At 44.0% G+C, this 15858-nt stretch overlaps 2 protein-coding genes and 1 long non-coding RNA gene across 4 annotated transcripts; 1 reads left to right on the top strand and 2 right to left on the bottom strand.

The window, feature by feature from the left end:
• Positions 1 to 591: 591 nt before the first annotated feature.
• Positions 592 to 2556, top strand: LOC138661862 (uncharacterized). Its single transcript, XM_069746804.1, has 2 exons — positions 592 to 1229; positions 1550 to 2556. Exons 1-2 carry the CDS (start codon positions 874 to 876, stop codon positions 2430 to 2432), a joined length of 1239 nt encoding a protein of 412 aa, XP_069602905.1. The 5' UTR covers positions 592 to 873; the 3' UTR covers positions 2433 to 2556.
• A 153-nt stretch (positions 2557 to 2709) lies between these two features.
• LOC138661860 (uncharacterized) lies at positions 2710 to 4893 on the bottom strand. Of its 2 annotated transcripts, none has more exons than XM_069746803.1 (6): positions 4751 to 4823; positions 4587 to 4661; positions 4343 to 4459; positions 4051 to 4252; positions 3798 to 3957; positions 2710 to 3692 (listed from the first exon to the last, which is right to left on the bottom strand). In XM_069746803.1, the coding sequence occupies exons 1-6, from the start codon at positions 4787 to 4789 to the stop codon at positions 2777 to 2779; spliced, it is 1509 nt and encodes a 502-aa protein (XP_069602904.1). In that variant the 5' UTR covers positions 4790 to 4823; the 3' UTR covers positions 2710 to 2776. The 2 variants fall into 2 exon arrangements, with proteins under 2 accessions (XP_069602904.1, XP_069602903.1); XM_069746802.1 differs by having other exon boundaries at positions 2711 to 3692; positions 4745 to 4893.
• Positions 4894 to 5000: 107 nt separating this feature from the next.
• LOC138661861 (uncharacterized) lies at positions 5001 to 5898 on the bottom strand. Its single transcript, XR_011317974.1, has 5 exons — positions 5676 to 5898; positions 5497 to 5604; positions 5318 to 5425; positions 5139 to 5246; positions 5001 to 5067 (listed from the first exon to the last, which is right to left on the bottom strand). It is a non-coding gene; the product is annotated as an uncharacterized lncRNA (long non-coding RNA).
• Between the last annotated feature and the right edge of the window lie 9960 nt (positions 5899 to 15858).

The following is a 15858-nucleotide window of genomic DNA, read 5'->3' as shown; positions in this document are numbered from 1 at the left end:
CATAAAAATAGTATACAAACATGAATATATTAAAATGATTTTTTTTTATGAAATCCTAAAACAAAAATTACATACAAACCAGTGCAATAAAGTTAAATCATAATTGAACAAACCACATTCTTTAAGGGGTTTTGTCTGGTCACAAGATATTAATGACCTTTCCCTAGGAAAGGACATCGATATCAGATTTTAAGGGTCTGACAACCTGTGAATAGGAGTTGTTCTGCAAATCCTGGCAGCAGCCACTAAAAAAATCAATGGAGTTGTGTATTGCGTCTCAATCCAATTTTTACATCTGGCTTCCGTGACAGTTGATTGGTAAGTGTATCAGTTGTCGGACCCCGTTGATTTGAGCTGATGGCCTAAGGCGTTAAGGTATATATTGCCACATTTTAGTCAGAGCTAACAAATATAAATAACCAGTGAACAAAAAAATAATTGTCTACAAACAGACGCGCCACTAGTTAACAGAGCCAATATTGTATGATGATTATTATGACGTCACCGCTTCTCCTTTTCCAACAGGCCCATTTTTTTTTACTGATGAAGGCTACTTTCACACTAGCGTTAACTGCAAACCGTCACAAAAACGTCTTTTTCCCGAAAAAACGGATGCGTCAAAAAACTGCAAAACGTATGCAACGAATACAGCATTTCGACGGATCCGTCGCAAAACCGTCGCAAATCCGATAAACGGTTCCGTTGAAATGCTGGATGCGTTGCATACGTTTTTTCCATCCGTTGCATACGTTTTTACGACGGATCCGTTTTTAAAATGGGAGGCACCAAAATTTGATTGGCTACTGGAAACTAGGGAAATCTATATACTGACTGTATTTACAGCACATCTTTGAGGGTTTTAGTTTAGTGGCAATGATGGATGGTGTAATTGGGAGGATTTCGAGTTTGGTTACTGAAGTTATATTTGAGACGAATCGCCTGGATATCATAGTGCGGGAGAAGGAGGCGGCAGCAGAAAGACGGATGATGCAACGGAGAAGGCGACGATTCTGGATACATCCAATCAATGAGCTGCGGATGACCAGGGGTGTCCAGTCCACTCTCTATCTGGAGTTGCGGTGCAACCCCCAAAAATTCTTTAGTTATGTACGGATGAGGATGGAACATTTCGATTATTTGGTTGGAAAAATAGAGGATGTCATCCAAAAGCAGGACACAAGGATGAGGCTTGCCATCACACCGGCGGAGCGGCTCATGGTGACACTGCGGTAAGCATTTTTTCTTTATGTCATTGCTCATATTGAATGTGAGTACATGCTGCAGAGAATACTGCGCTGACACATTGCGCCGCATTTACTGTAGCATGTCATTTGTTGGTTTATGTGAGGCCATTCCACTTGTTTTTTTTTCTTGTGTCATTGGTCATATTGAATGTTATTACATGCTGCAGAGAATACTGCGCTGACACATTGCGCCGCATTTACTGTAGCATGTAATTTGTTGGTTTATTTGAGGCCATTCCACTTGTTTTTCTTGGTTGATGGTCTGTGCAATTTTTTTTTACATTTTTTTTTATTTTTCCCTGCAGCTTCCTAGCTACGGGTGAATCTTTGACTTCACTCCATTTCCAATTCCGGCTGGGGATTTCCACTATTGGCGGAATTGTGAAGGACACATGTCGTGCGATTTGGGACACTTTACAGCTGGAGTATATCCCACAACCAACAATGGAAATCTGGATGAGAAGTTCCGAACAATTTGAGCGAATGTGTAATTTTCCAAATTGTGTTGGTGCTGTGGACGGCAAACACATTAGGATTGCAAAACCGGCAGGAACAGGATCAGAGTACTATAACTATAAAAAATACTTCTCAATTGTACTCATGGCTATTGCTGACGCCAACTGCCGATTCCTTGCTGTGGATATAGGAGCGTATGGCCGGTCCAACGACTCCCAAGTGTTTAAAAACTCTCCGATGGGTCGCTGCCTGTATGGAGATACATACAATTTCCCGCCAGCAAGACAGCTCCCAGGAACCAGTGAACCAGCCTTGCCCTATGTGTGTGTAGGTGATGAAGCCTTTCAACTGTCGCCGCACCTACTGAAACCATACAGCAGCCGTGAATTACACCGCACCAAGCGGGTATTTAATTACCGTCTTACCAGAGCAAGAAGAGTGGTAGAGTGCTCTTTCGGTATTTTGACAGCAAAGTGGAGAGTTCTGCTGACGGCAATAAAACTGGATACAAAAACTGTAGACGATGTTGTAAAGGCATGTGTGGTGCTCCATAATTTTGTTATTTCAAAGGAGCCCGTTACCTTGGATGACGAACAATTGGAGACATCCTTGTGGGATTACCGAAGTGCCTCTGTTCGCTCCACCGGTTCTGTTACTAGGATGAGGGAACAGTTTGCTGAATATTTTTTGTCACCTGTTGGGCGGATTCCATGGCAAGACATAATTGTGTGACTTTTTTTTAATTTTTTTTCTTTTTTTTTTCCAAAATTTTTTGGTAGCAACTGCCACAAAAAAAAAAAAAAAAAAAAAAAAAAAGAGTGTGTGTGGTTTGCTTGCTAATATAATATAAAACCATTTTGTTAAACCTTGAAAACATCTGGTGTTTCTTTTCACTTAACCTTTCATATTTACCTTAATTAATGAACACACACACACAGTAGATTGTAAACCAGAATTATGTTTATTTCAAAAAATATATTTTTTGTGGGTAATTTTCCCACACAAATTTTTTTTGGGTAATTTAAAGAACCTTTTTTTTTTGGCAAAAAAAAAATATGTACAAGTACATTCCAGGTTCACAGGTCCTGGTATTGTTGGGTGGAGTAACTATGGGAGGAGGGGCTGGAAGGTTGGACCACGTCGGTAGGTGGGATTGGGGAAACCCTACCTGTTGCGTCTGTAGTGGAAGGGGGGGGGAAAACAGGAGGCTGACCAGAGGGGTGTTGTGTTGGGGTAGGTGGAAAACTTACTGGGGAAGGAAAGCTGGGCAAAGATGAAGAAAACACGGGTGAATACATTTGGGTTGTGGGCCGGGTTGGGTATTGGTACTGATGTTGATATTGAGAGTGATGTGGATATTGGGACTGGCGGTGATATTGTGGGGCATGGTGTTGAAATTGGGACTGGGATGTGTGGGGAGGTGTGGGGGTAGATTGGGGTTCGTTAATTACCTTCAGCAGAGCGTTATGGCAGCTATTCATTACCCGCATCTGCTGATCAAAAGAAAGCTTTTCCATGCTCCTGAGCATGGACTGAAAAAAAAGATTGGCTGGAGCTTGACTTACATCTAAATGCAGTCTATCCAAGCGACTGCTGATTTCATGGTGGTTTTCACTCATGCGTGATTGCATCATGCTGAAACCAGCAGTCACTTGTTCTCCCAAAATTTTAAATGAATTTTGGAAGCCTGCATTTAGATGCAAGAACTCAGGAGCATAGCTCCTTTCCTGACCCCTCTGACGCTGCCGCCATGAACCTACCGGTGGTGTAGAGGTGGCAGGGTCAGAGGGGTGGGGTAAAGGGAACGCTATCTGTTGACCATCAGATGCGAGTAAGGAAGGCTGCACTCCACTGGTAGAGGCGGATGAAGTGGAGGGGACAGAGGGGTGAGAGGTGTGGGGCCTACCGACGTGGTCCCCGGTGGCGGACTCAGGAGGGATCGCTTCAGAGGGTGCAGAGGTAGATGCAGGCGCACGGTGGCTGGAGTAGGTGCTGTGAAAGAAAAAAAAATAAGTTAATATATTGATATGAAAAAGGCCGGACTGAAACAAAAGTTTTGTGATTAGACAGGTTCTTACTGTGATGTTGAATACTTACACTCTACTCAGCATGGTTTCCCTCAGGAAGGAGAGGTTCGGGCCATATCTGTACCTCCTCTTCTTCCTTGCTGCTGAGCCACTCGGGGCCTGCATCTCCTCGTTAAACTCCCTCTTAAAGCGATCCCTCAATGACCGCCACCGCTTCCTAACCTTGGTACCTGTGAAGACAGGAATGAAGAAAAAAAAAAAAATATTCGTAAATGCAAGACATTACATTCAGCTCAAAACATCACTGAAAAGTGAATACTTACATAGTTTGCTCTGCTGCTGTGGAAGAAGGTCCTCCCACCTCGCAAAGATGTTCCGGCATACTTCCAACCAGAGCCGACGGGTGACACTGGTATCAGCATGCCTGCGGTCAACCATGTTCCACAGTGGCTCCCGTTCACGAACCTCCTCGATGAGGGCTTCAATATCGATATCTGAATCGTATTCGGGAGCACACTGTGAAGCCTGTTAGAACAAAAAAAAAAGAAAGAATTAAAAATTAGTAGACTGAAAGCAAAAAATTAACAATTGAAGCCCCACAAAAAACCGACTCACTGATGGCCGACCGCGGCGTCGAGTCCGCCGACTCTGGGAGCGCCTGGGAGAACCTTCATGCTGTGCTGGACGTTCAGCAGCACCAGCAGCAGCAGCAGCAGCAGCAGCAGCAGGAGACTGAAATAAAGGATAAAAAAATTAGCTTTAATGTATGTATATGTTTTCTGTGTTACGTTATATATGAAATTCTGTTTTGTGTACGGTGCAGTGTGATGTGTGAAGCAAGTGTTTCACCACAACTTACACTTGGTTCCTCCTCCACTTCGATGTCTCCACCCGTCTCGGTCCCTTCCGACAGCTCCTCATCGGATTCTGATTCCTGTTGAAACATAATAAATGCATGTAGTGACTCAAAATGATGTAAATTTAAAAAAAAAAAAAAAAAAAATTTGTTTTACTTACCGATACCTGCTGTTGCTGTGGAGGAGGGCTGCCGGAAGAGGACATTGTGTGGCTGTGGTCCAGGTGGCTGTGGTCAAGGTGGCTGTGGTCCAGGTGGCTGTGGTCCAGGTGGCTGTGGTCAAGGTGGCTGTGGTCAAGGTGGCTGTGGTCCTGGTAGGTCTGTAAGTTAAAAGACACTTGCAATCTGCTCTACACATTGAAGTAGCAGATTTGGGGTCTTCAAAACTTACTTTTCAGATTTTCTGGCTGTGGTCCAGGTGGCTGTGGTCCAGGTGGCTGTGGTCAAGGTGGCTGTGGTCCAGGTGGCTGTGGTCCTGGTAGGTCTGTACGTTAAAAGACACTTGCAATCTGCTCTACACATTTAAGTAGCAGATTTGGGGTCTTCAAAACTTACTTTTCAGATTTTCTGGATGTGGGCCAGGTGGCTGTGGTCCAGGTGGCTGTGGTCCAGGTGGCTGTGGTCCAGGTGGCTGTGGTCCAGGTGGCTGTGGTCCTGGTAGGTCTGTAAGTTAAAAGACACTTGCAATCTGCTCTACACATTTAAGTAGCAGATTTGGGGTCTTCAAAACTTACTTTTCAGATTTTCTGGATGTGGGCCAGGTGGCTGTGGTCCAGGTGGCTGTGGTCAAGGTGGCTGTGGTCCAGGTGGCTGTGGTCCAGGTGGCTGTGGTCCTGGTAGGTCTGTAAGTTAAAAGACACTTGCAATCTGCTCTACACATTGAAGTAGCAGATTTGGGGTCTTCAAAACTTACTTTTCAGATTTTCTGGATGTGGGCCAGGTGGCTGTGGTCCAGGTGGCTGTGGTCAAGGTGGCTGTGGTCAAGGTGGCTGTGGTCCAGGTGGCTGTGGTCCTGGTAGGTCTGTAAGTTAAAAGACACTTGCAATCTGCTCTACACATTGAAGTAGCAGATTTGGGGTCTTCAAAACTTACTTTTCAGATTTTCTGGATGTGGGCCAGGTGGCTGTGGTCCAGGTGGCTTATGCCGGTCAGTGTGGTCCCTACTCTATCTGCAATATAATAAGTATAATGGATTGAAAGTTAGACCAAAGCAGAAATAGGTAATGTTTACCACTAAACACCATGTTAAAATGAGAAAAATATGTGAACACCCAAACCCAAAAACTGGTGCACGTTATACCATTCTTTTCCATGTCCCAAAAACAAAAAAAGGTAAACTTTGAGACACCTTTACAAATATTTTTATGTTTTAAAAAAAAAAAGAATTACCTCCCCGAAATAAAATTTCAAAGGATAACCTTTATTAAAAAATGACCACTCAAACAACTCTGTATTGCATGTGTAACCATTGGTACATACACCTGATTTAAATTTACCTTTAAGAAATTAGACTACGGACAATTTTTTAAGAAACATTTTATTAATATATAATTTTTTTTTTTTTTTTTTTTTTTAAATCACAATGGAGCAGAAATGCTCTTTATTTTAAAATACAAGTACATCGAATGGGAATGGTTAAGTAAATTTAAAAAAAAAAAATATAACCTCAAGCTGCAGACCATTAGACTTTGCAATAATACATCCATTTTAATAAACAAAAAAAAAAAAAAGGTGCACAAAACACTATACTAAAGGTACTGTCACACTAGACGATATCGCTAGCGATCTGTGACGTTGCAGCGTCCTCACTAGCGATATCGTCCAGTGTGACACGCAGCAGCGATCAGGCCCCTGCTGTGATGTCGTTGGTCGGGGAATAAAGTCCAGAACTTTATTTGGTCGCTGGACTCCCCGCAGACATCGCTGAATCGGCGTGTGTGACACCGATTCAGCGATGTCTTTGCTGGTAACCAGGGTAAACATCGGGTAACTAAGCGCAGGGCCGCGCTTAGTAACCCGATGTTTACCCTGGTTACCAGCGTAAAAAAACAAACAGTACATACTTACATTCAGCTGTCTGTCCCCTGCCGTCTGGTTCCTGCACTGACTGCTGGCCGGAAAGTGAAAGTGAAAGCACAGCACAGCGGTGAGTCACACAGCGATGACTCACCGCTGTGGCTGTGCTCTGCTTTCACTTTACGGCCAGCATTCAGTGCAGTAACCAGACGGCAGGGGACAGACAGCTGAATGTAAGTATGTACTGTTTGTTTTTTTACGCTGGTAACCAGGGTAAACATCGGGTTACTAAGCGCGGCCCTGCGCTTAGTTACCCGATGTTTACCCTGGTTTACCGGGGACCTCTGGATCGTTGGTCGCTGGAGAGCGGTCTTTGTGACAGCTCTCCAGCGACCAAACAGCGACGCTGCAGCGATCCGGATCGTTGTCGGTATCGCTGCAGCGTCGCTAAGTGTGACGGTACCTTAAAGGTACCGTCACACTGAACGATATCGCTAGCAAACCGTGACGTTGCAGCGTCCTGGTTAGCGATATCGTTCAGTTTGACACACAGCGGCGATCAGAATCCTGCTGTGATGTCATTGGTCGCTGCAGAAAGTCCAGAACTTTATTTCGTTGCTGGACTTTATGTAGACATCGCTGAATCGCCGTGTGTGACGCCAATTAAGCGATTTGTTCACTGGTAACTAGGGTAAACATCAGGTTACTAAGCGCGGCTCTGCACTTATTAACCCGATGTTTACCCTGGTTAACAGTGTAAAAGTAAGAAAAAACACAAACACTTCATACTTATGTTCCGCTGTCTGTCCCTCGGCGTTCTGCTTCTCTGCCCTGTATAAGCACAGCGGCCGGAAAGCAGAGTGGTGACGTCACCGCTCTGCTCTGCTTTACGGCTGGCTGGCGCTCACAATGCAGAGAAGCACAGCACGGGGACAGACAGCGGATATTTTTTTTTTTACCTTTTTTTTTTTTTTACTTTTACACTGGTAACCATGGTAAACATCGGGTTACTAAGCGCGGCTATGCACTTAGTAACCCCATGTTTACCCTGGTTACTGGCATCGTTGGTTGCTGGAGAGCTGTCTGTGTAACAGCTCTCCAGCGACCAAACAGCGACGCTGCAGTGATCCGGATTATTGTCGGTATTGCTGCAGCGTCACTCAGTGTGACGGTACCTTAATTAGTAAATACATCAAAAATCAATATTAACCAATATGGCATTGACAAATGCACATGCAACCAACAAGACGCACACAAACATACCTGCAAGCCGAGTCATAACGCAAGCATAACACATGAACAGTCGCAATATTGACGAAGGCATAATAAGGTGCAGGCACGTGAACACATACATAGAAAAGCACACAGCAGTACAAAAATACACACACACACCCACACACACACACACACACGGCCATCAGTCCTCCGGCTGGAGCTTGATATCTTCACAGTGGCAGGCCTCACGGTGGATCTGGACTGTAGCATGGCAATGGCTGTTGCAGGCTGACGGCAGGCCTCAGGTTGGATTCAGGTTTTATAAGCTCTTGCTATAGTCAGTACGTCATACACAAATGCGCACACACACACACACACACACAAATGGCAATATACTCACACTGTTGTAGTGTGTCTGGTCCTTGCTGCCAGGCTGGGCTCTTGCTGTCCGGCTGGGCTCTTGGTGTCCGGCAGGGCTCTTGAGGTCCAGGCTGGGCTCTTGGGGTCCGGCTGGGCTCTTGGGGTCCGGCAGGGCTCTTGGGGTCCAGGCTGGGCTCTTGGGGTCCGGCTGGGCTCTTGGTGTCCAGGCTGGGCTCTTGGTGTCCGGCAGGGCTCTTGGGGTCCAGGCTGGGCTCTTGGGGTCCGGCTGGGCTCTTGGTGTCCAGGCTGGGCTCTTGGTGTCCGGCAGGGCTCTTGGGGTCCAGGCTGGGCTCTTGGGGTCCGGCTGGGCTCTTGGTGTCCGGCAGGGCTCTTGGGGTCCAGGCTGGGCTCTTGGTGTCCAGGCTGGGCTCTTGGTGTCCGGCTGGCTGGAGGCTTCTTCTTCTCTCTGAGTCTTGCTGGCATATGTGGGGTTTGAAGGCCCAGACCAGGTTTATATAGATTTGGGGATGTCTGGCCATTTAGATAAAAACACCTGTTTCTGAGCATGCTCAGTAGAAAAAAACGTATTGCAGCGCTGCATTGCGTCGTACGACGTGTCTCGACGCATCCGTCGCTCATAGACTTTCATTCTAGCAAAAGACGCATGCCGACGAATGCGCCGAGACACGTTTTATTGGCGGAGACAAAAAACGTTACAATCTTCTTTTTTCCAGACGACGTGTCGCCTCTTTTCGACGCATCCGTCGAAAGACGTATACCGACGAATGCAAATCCGTCGCAATACGTCGCCAATACAAGTCTATGGGGAAAAAACGTATGCAGCAAAATATTTTGCTGCATACGTTTTTTCTGCAAAACGACGCATTTTAACGTATTGCAGTTAACGCTAGTGTGAAAGTAGCCGAAGACATCTATGTGATGTCAAAAACTCAATGCCTTATGTACAAATAAACTTTTTGAACAAATTTACCTCCTTTTTGTTACTTTTTCTTTTTATCGGGACAAGCAGCACTTTTTGAAGTTTTCCTACTTTTTTCTCCTTCCAATATTTTTATCCTTACAAAACCCATAGTCAGGAGAAGTCCAGAAGGTCAGGCAACACCCAAAGGCAGAGAAAGAGTAGTCAGGGTGCGGAGTAGTCAGATCGATCCAAAATGACATTGAAGAGTTAAATAGAAGAACTGTCAGAAACAGAGATGGATCAAAAACATAGAAATCAGTCTTAGATTCAGTCCTAAATAGTACATATACTGTATTGGACATGATTAGTAGCGGGAATTGTGGATCATATCTCATCCAAAGATATGTGACATGTCTATAGTTATCCAAGTACAGATATAATTTGTATGGAAGAAATGACAAATTAGGGTTGGCTCATTGAATGAGATACCCTTTCTTCACCTCAGACATCTAGGGTGTTGCTTTCTGCAAGCCAAGTCCTGCTGTCACGATGTGGCTGTCCTGATGTGACACAACCTGGCAGGTGGTCGGTCACAAAACGACGAAACACACAAGGGTACACCAGGGACACTTTAACAACGGTGGGCCCTGTCGGTAGGGAACGGGGAATGGGCACCTCCTGCACTCACCTGAGGCTGTGCCCTGATCTTGCTACCGTCCCTATACAGGTTCTTTCAACCCGTCGCCGACCAGGTTACCTAGTCCCTCACTTGCCCTGCTCTAATCCCTATGTAGGGAACTGGCAGGTCCCACCGCTGCACTAATACAACACTGGAAAAGTAACAAACAACAAAGGGACAAAGAAACAATAACACCACACTTCGCTTTCTCTGCTGCAATGCACCGCACAGCAGAGTAAGGCACAGGAATGAGTATTCAGCTGTAGAACAACAGCACTCAGCAAGCTCCTATTCCAGCAAGGTTGGTATCCAAATGACCTGTATAATCAAGTCAGCTGATGCACCAGGTGACCTTATAAAGGATGGTGGGAGTGGTCACAAACATCAGCTGACCCAGCAGCAATGCAATGCAATAACACCAGCGGCCACCGGGGGAGAAACTGCATTAACCCCCAATGACCAGAAAGGAAAAAAGGTTTAAATCAGAGGGAAACCAGATCTGCCACAGATCCAAACATGGATCATGACACCTGCTGTACACTGGTGAGGGACAAAAAACGGAAACAGCTATCTGTGCTTGGTTGCGTAAGCCAAAAAAAGATCACATAACTTAGGGTGCAAGCTGACGGACTTCTCTATAATATATATATATATATATATATATATATATATATATATATATATATATATGCTTGATAAAGACTTTTTTAGGTCGAAATGTCGCATTATGGCAGGATAAAGACATTGGATTTCCTTTATCACCTGTACTGGATACTATTCCTTTTACTTTGAAGACTGTTCATTTCCAATCGGGTCGTTGCACTGGAGCGTGCATTCCACTATTGATGTGCTGTCGGCTGCCTTCCTTTTTTGTCATTGGACTTCCCTATAAAGCCTTGCAGTTGTTACATCAAATGGTATAGGAGGAGTAATCATAGACTGTATAAAAGCAGAGGTAGGGAATTCAGCTGCCACTTTGTGGTGATTTGGAATAGTGAAAGGATGTAAGAGCTTACAGCTTAACAATACAGATAGGGAGAACAAGCCAGAAAATACCGAAGAGACGGTAGAGATGGTGTGTGAAAGAACAGCAGTGAAGTGTGTGAAGAACGGTTTGTTGGCTACAATGATCTCCTCCGTTTACCCGCAGCCATATATTTTGATGTCACATTGGCATTATTAAGGCTATGTTTGCGTTGAATAGACTTCAAAGTGTTACATATGTCATGGAGGCTTTGGAGTACTTTTGATTTGCGGTGAATCGATTTGCCACAAAACAAATATTCTGGGAAAATTTTACGAAGCTGACCAATACAAATTTCAAAACATTTCCTTATCTCTAATGAATAGATGTTACTAAAGAATTATTCTCAAATGGAAAACTACAAGTTCCCTAGAGAGTCCCATCATTTGGTCCCTAAACGGAGATTGGGGAAGTAAGTTTATGTCTTATTAGGTTATTTCTTGATACTGAAGTTCCCTAGTGTTTGATAAATATTTCTCAAAATTAAGACTGGCAAGTCCTAACGCTATAGTATGAGTGCTGCTTAAATTTATTGTCAGGTCAAGGGAGCTAATGACAATGTTTGCTAGATTAAGGTGTTTTTTTTCTGTTTTGAAGGGTGACAGATTTTCCCTGTTATAAATTCTCCATAATACGGACATTCAGAACTTATTAATATTTCACAAGACTTATTTCTGTCCCATTGAACATGTTCTTCTGGGCGCGCTTCAGGACGTCCATGTGACAGGGACATGAAGCATGTCAGGGCCTGGTGACGTCATAAATGAATGGTTTGATATTGCATCTAACGGATACTGAAAGGTTGGTGGGGAGGATTCTTGTACATAATTAGTGAAGAGACAGATATGAGTTGCGTGACCAGAAGATGGAGCTGGAAGTGCGACAAATGTGTCAAGAAAAGTTTTACAAAGAGATATGCTAGCCCATTGACATTGTCTTGTTACGTGGATGAAAGGAACATTTCGTGTTTGTCAGCATCAAGTCACTTTTCAATCCTCTTAAGAACTGGAGGCGGGAAAAAGATGAACTCATGTGGAAGCATTTAGATATATATACTGTATATAAAAAAAAAAGCTTTAGAGAAATAGAGAAGTGTTTTAGAAACAGAATATCTGGCTCAACGCGTCCAATCACAACCACTTTTTAAACTATTTTTTCACATGTACTGTTCCCATAATCAGAACTGGCCAAGCACGTACATCCAGCTGTCTTTTTATTGTCCCATTCATGGTAAAACAGAGGTCATGCAATGGAAGGTCCCAGGATCGGCCCTGGTTTTTGACCAAGAAAAAAGAATAGTGGCCTCTTGATGAAAGTGAGAAACATTAAACTCTCGTTAAATAAATCTAGATGTGGGGGACAAAGCGCACAATAGGCAGGGGTTGGCTGGCACTTTAAGCCTGGGGGGCAATCACAAGTCGCCCACCTTTGCCCTACTTATTACTGGCTGCTGCATCAAAGCAACAGAGAGAACAGGCTTTAAAACAGGCTTGTACATAGACAGAATAGAATGGAGCTTGCTACATAGATATGGGAGCAGAATCAAGCTTACTGCCTACATAGATACTGTAACAGAAGCAAGCTGACTACAAAGACATGAGAAGGATGGATTACTACGTAGATAAGGGAGCAGAACTGACCTTACTAGAGAGATATAGAAGCAGAACCGAGCTTACTACAGAGATATGTGAGCAGAACGGAGTTTACTACAGAGATAAGTGAGCAGAACAGAGGTTACTACAGAGATATGGGAGCAGAACCAAGCTTACTACAGATATAAGGGAGCAGAACAAGCTTACTACAGAGATAATGGAGCAGAATGGAGTTTACTACAGTGATAAGGGAGTGGAACAGAGCTTACTACAGATGTAAGGGAGCAGAACAGAGCTTACTACAGAGATATAGAAGAAGAACCAAGCTTACTACAGAGATATGGAAGCAGAACTGAGCTTACTACAGAGAGAAGGGAGCAAAACCAAGCTTACTACAGAGATAATGGAGTAGAACGGAGTTTACTACAGAGATAAGGGAGCAGAACAGAGCTTACTACATAGATAAGGGAGCAAAACTGAGCTTACTACAGAGATATGGGAGAAGAACCAAGCTTACTACAGAGATAAGGCAGCAGAACAGAGCTTACTACAGAGCTGTGGGAGAAGAACCGAGCTTGCTACAGAGATAAGGGAGCAGAACTGAGCTTACTAGAGAGATATGGGAGCAGAACCAAGCTTACTACAGAGATAATGGAGCAGAATGGAGTTTACTACAGAGATAAGGAAGCAGAACTGTGTATACTACAGATATAATGGAGAAGAAGTGAATTTAATACAGCGATAATGGAGCAGAACAGAGCTTACTACAGATATAAGGGAGCAGAACTGAGCTTACTACAGAGATATGGAAGCAGAACCGAGCTTACTACAGAAACATGGGCGCACAACAAAGACTACTACAGAGCTGTGGGAGAAGAACCGAGCTTACTACAGAGATATGTGAGCAGAACGGAGTTTACTACAGAGATAAGTGAGCAGAACAGAGGTTACTGCAGAGATATGGGAGCAGAACCAAGCTTACTACAGATATAAGGGAGCAGAACAAGCTTACTACAGAGATAATGGAGAAGAATGGAGTTTACTACAGTGATAAGGGAGTGGAACAGAGCTTACTACAGATGTAAGGGAGCAGAACAGAGCTTACTACAGAGATAAAGAGAAAGAACCAAGCTTACTACAGAGATATGGAAGCAGAACTGAGCTTACTACAGAGATAAGGGAGCAGAACCAAGCTTACTACAGAGAAAATGGAGTAGAACGGAGTTTACTACAGAGATAAGGGAGCAGAACTGAGCTTACTAGAGAGATATGGGAGCAGAACCAATCTTACCACAGAGATAATGGAGCAGAATGGAGTTTACTACAGAGATAAGGAAGCAGAACAGAGTTTACTACAGAGATAATGGAGAAGAATTGATTTTACTACAGCGATAATGGAGTAGAGGTACCTTCACACTAAACAACTTCACAACGATATCGCTAGCGATCCGTGACATTGCTGCGTCCTGGCTAGCGATATCATTCAGTTTGACACACAGCAGCGATCAGGATCCTGCTGTGATGTCGTTGGTCGCTGCAGAAAGTCCAGAACTTTATTTCGTCGCTGGACTCCCTGCAGACATCGCTGAATCGGCGTGTGTGACGCCGATTCAGCGATGTCTTCACTGGTAACCAGGGTAAACATCTGGTTACTAAGCGCAGGACCGCACTTAGTAACCCGATGTTTACCCTGGTTACCATCGTAAAAGTAAAAAAAAACAAACACTACATACTTACCTACCGCTGTCTGTCCCCGGCGCTCTGCTTCTCTGCACTCCTCCTGCATCCTGTGTCAGCGTCGGCCAGCCGAAAAGCACAGCGGTGACGTCACCGCTCTGCTTTCCGGCCGCTGTGCTCACAGTCAGTGCAGGAAAGCAGAGCGCCGGGGGACAGACAGCTGAAGGTAAGTATGTAGTGTTTGTTTTTTTACTCTTACGATGGTAACCAGGGTAAACATCGGGTTACTAAGCGTGGCCCTTCGCTTAGTAACCCGATGTTTACCCTGGCTACCGGCATCGTTGGTCGCTGGAGAGCTGTCTGTGTGACAGCTCTCCAGCGACCAAACAGCGCCGCTGCAGCGATCGGCATCGTTGTCTATATCGCTGCAGCGTCGCTTAGTGTGAAGGTACCTTAGGACAGAGCTTACTACAGATATAAGGGAGCAGAACTGAGCTTACTACAGATATAAGGGAGCAGAACTGAGCTTACTACAGATATAAGGGAGCAGAACTGATCTTACTACAGAGATATGGGAGCAGAACCAAGCTTACTACAGAAACATGGGCGCACAACAAAGCTTACTACAGAGCTGTGGAAGAAGAACTGAGCTTACTACAGAGCTATGGGAGCAGAACCAATCTTACTACAGAGATGTGGGAGCAAAACCAAGCTTACTACAGAGGTAAGGGAGCAGAACCAAGCTTACTAAGTCTACTACATAGATACGGGAACAGAACCAAGCTTATGGCATGCATATGGTACCAGAATCTAGATTACTACATCGATACAGTACCAGAACCAAGCTTACTGCTTAGATATGGTACCATAACTGATCTTACTTACAAACATACCTATATCTGTAGAAACACTGACAAGTAAAACACACAGTATGCCAGGGTTCTAAAAGATCAGGGGTCCAAGCCCCAAAGTGCATGTCTCCCTATCTAACCCCCTATAGCCATTTAAAAGAGCATCTATGCATTTATAATTACAGTATACCATTGTTGCTAACCAAAAACCTACAATGCAAAGACCAATATTATCAAAATTACTACTGTAAAAGTCCAAAACAATAAAACTACTCAATGCCCACCACCATCACCACTACACAGTGAATACATAATATAATATAATATAATATAACCATTACCTTTACATAACAAAACACTATACAGGGACCAATGACTCCACCATGCACCTTCTACTACATAAAGAATGAAACAAATTTAGCTGTTACTAAATAAATAAAAAATTTTTAAAAAAGACTACTAAAAAGAGCAATATTCCCACCTTACAGGAACCGTATATTGGTAGATACCAGTCCCACAGAACATTCACGTGAGTACAGTACAGTTATATATAGTGACTTACAGCTGACGATCTTTCTGATTTGGGTCGCTCACGTTTCCTGTTTTTTCCATCTTGCCCATATCTCTATTACCACTTCTCCAGCCACAACTCGTCTGCACAGATTACAACAAAAACACATTTGACTTCTCACATTTCTAGTGATGTCTCCATCTATTCCCAATTTACAAAAACTCCCCACTCTGCATAGAATACTGACCCCAGTATTTAAAAAAACTGTGTCATTAATATGATTACTCCCTCCCCCCAAAATTAAAGTGTCCCATAGAAATATTAATACCCCCACTGTGCAAAGGCCTGTATGCTACTTTGAAGGATATAATATCCCATGGGCCCCCTTCCAGCAACAAATACACTTGAATGTCCATTTCAAGATAACA

This window comes from Ranitomeya imitator, chromosome 2 (genome assembly GCF_032444005.1).
Source record: "Ranitomeya imitator isolate aRanImi1 chromosome 2, aRanImi1.pri, whole genome shotgun sequence".
Lineage (NCBI taxonomy): Eukaryota > Metazoa > Chordata > Amphibia > Anura > Dendrobatidae > Ranitomeya > Ranitomeya imitator.
The sequence above is the reverse complement of the archived record's forward strand: the minus strand, read 5'-3'. Positions and strand labels throughout refer to the sequence as shown.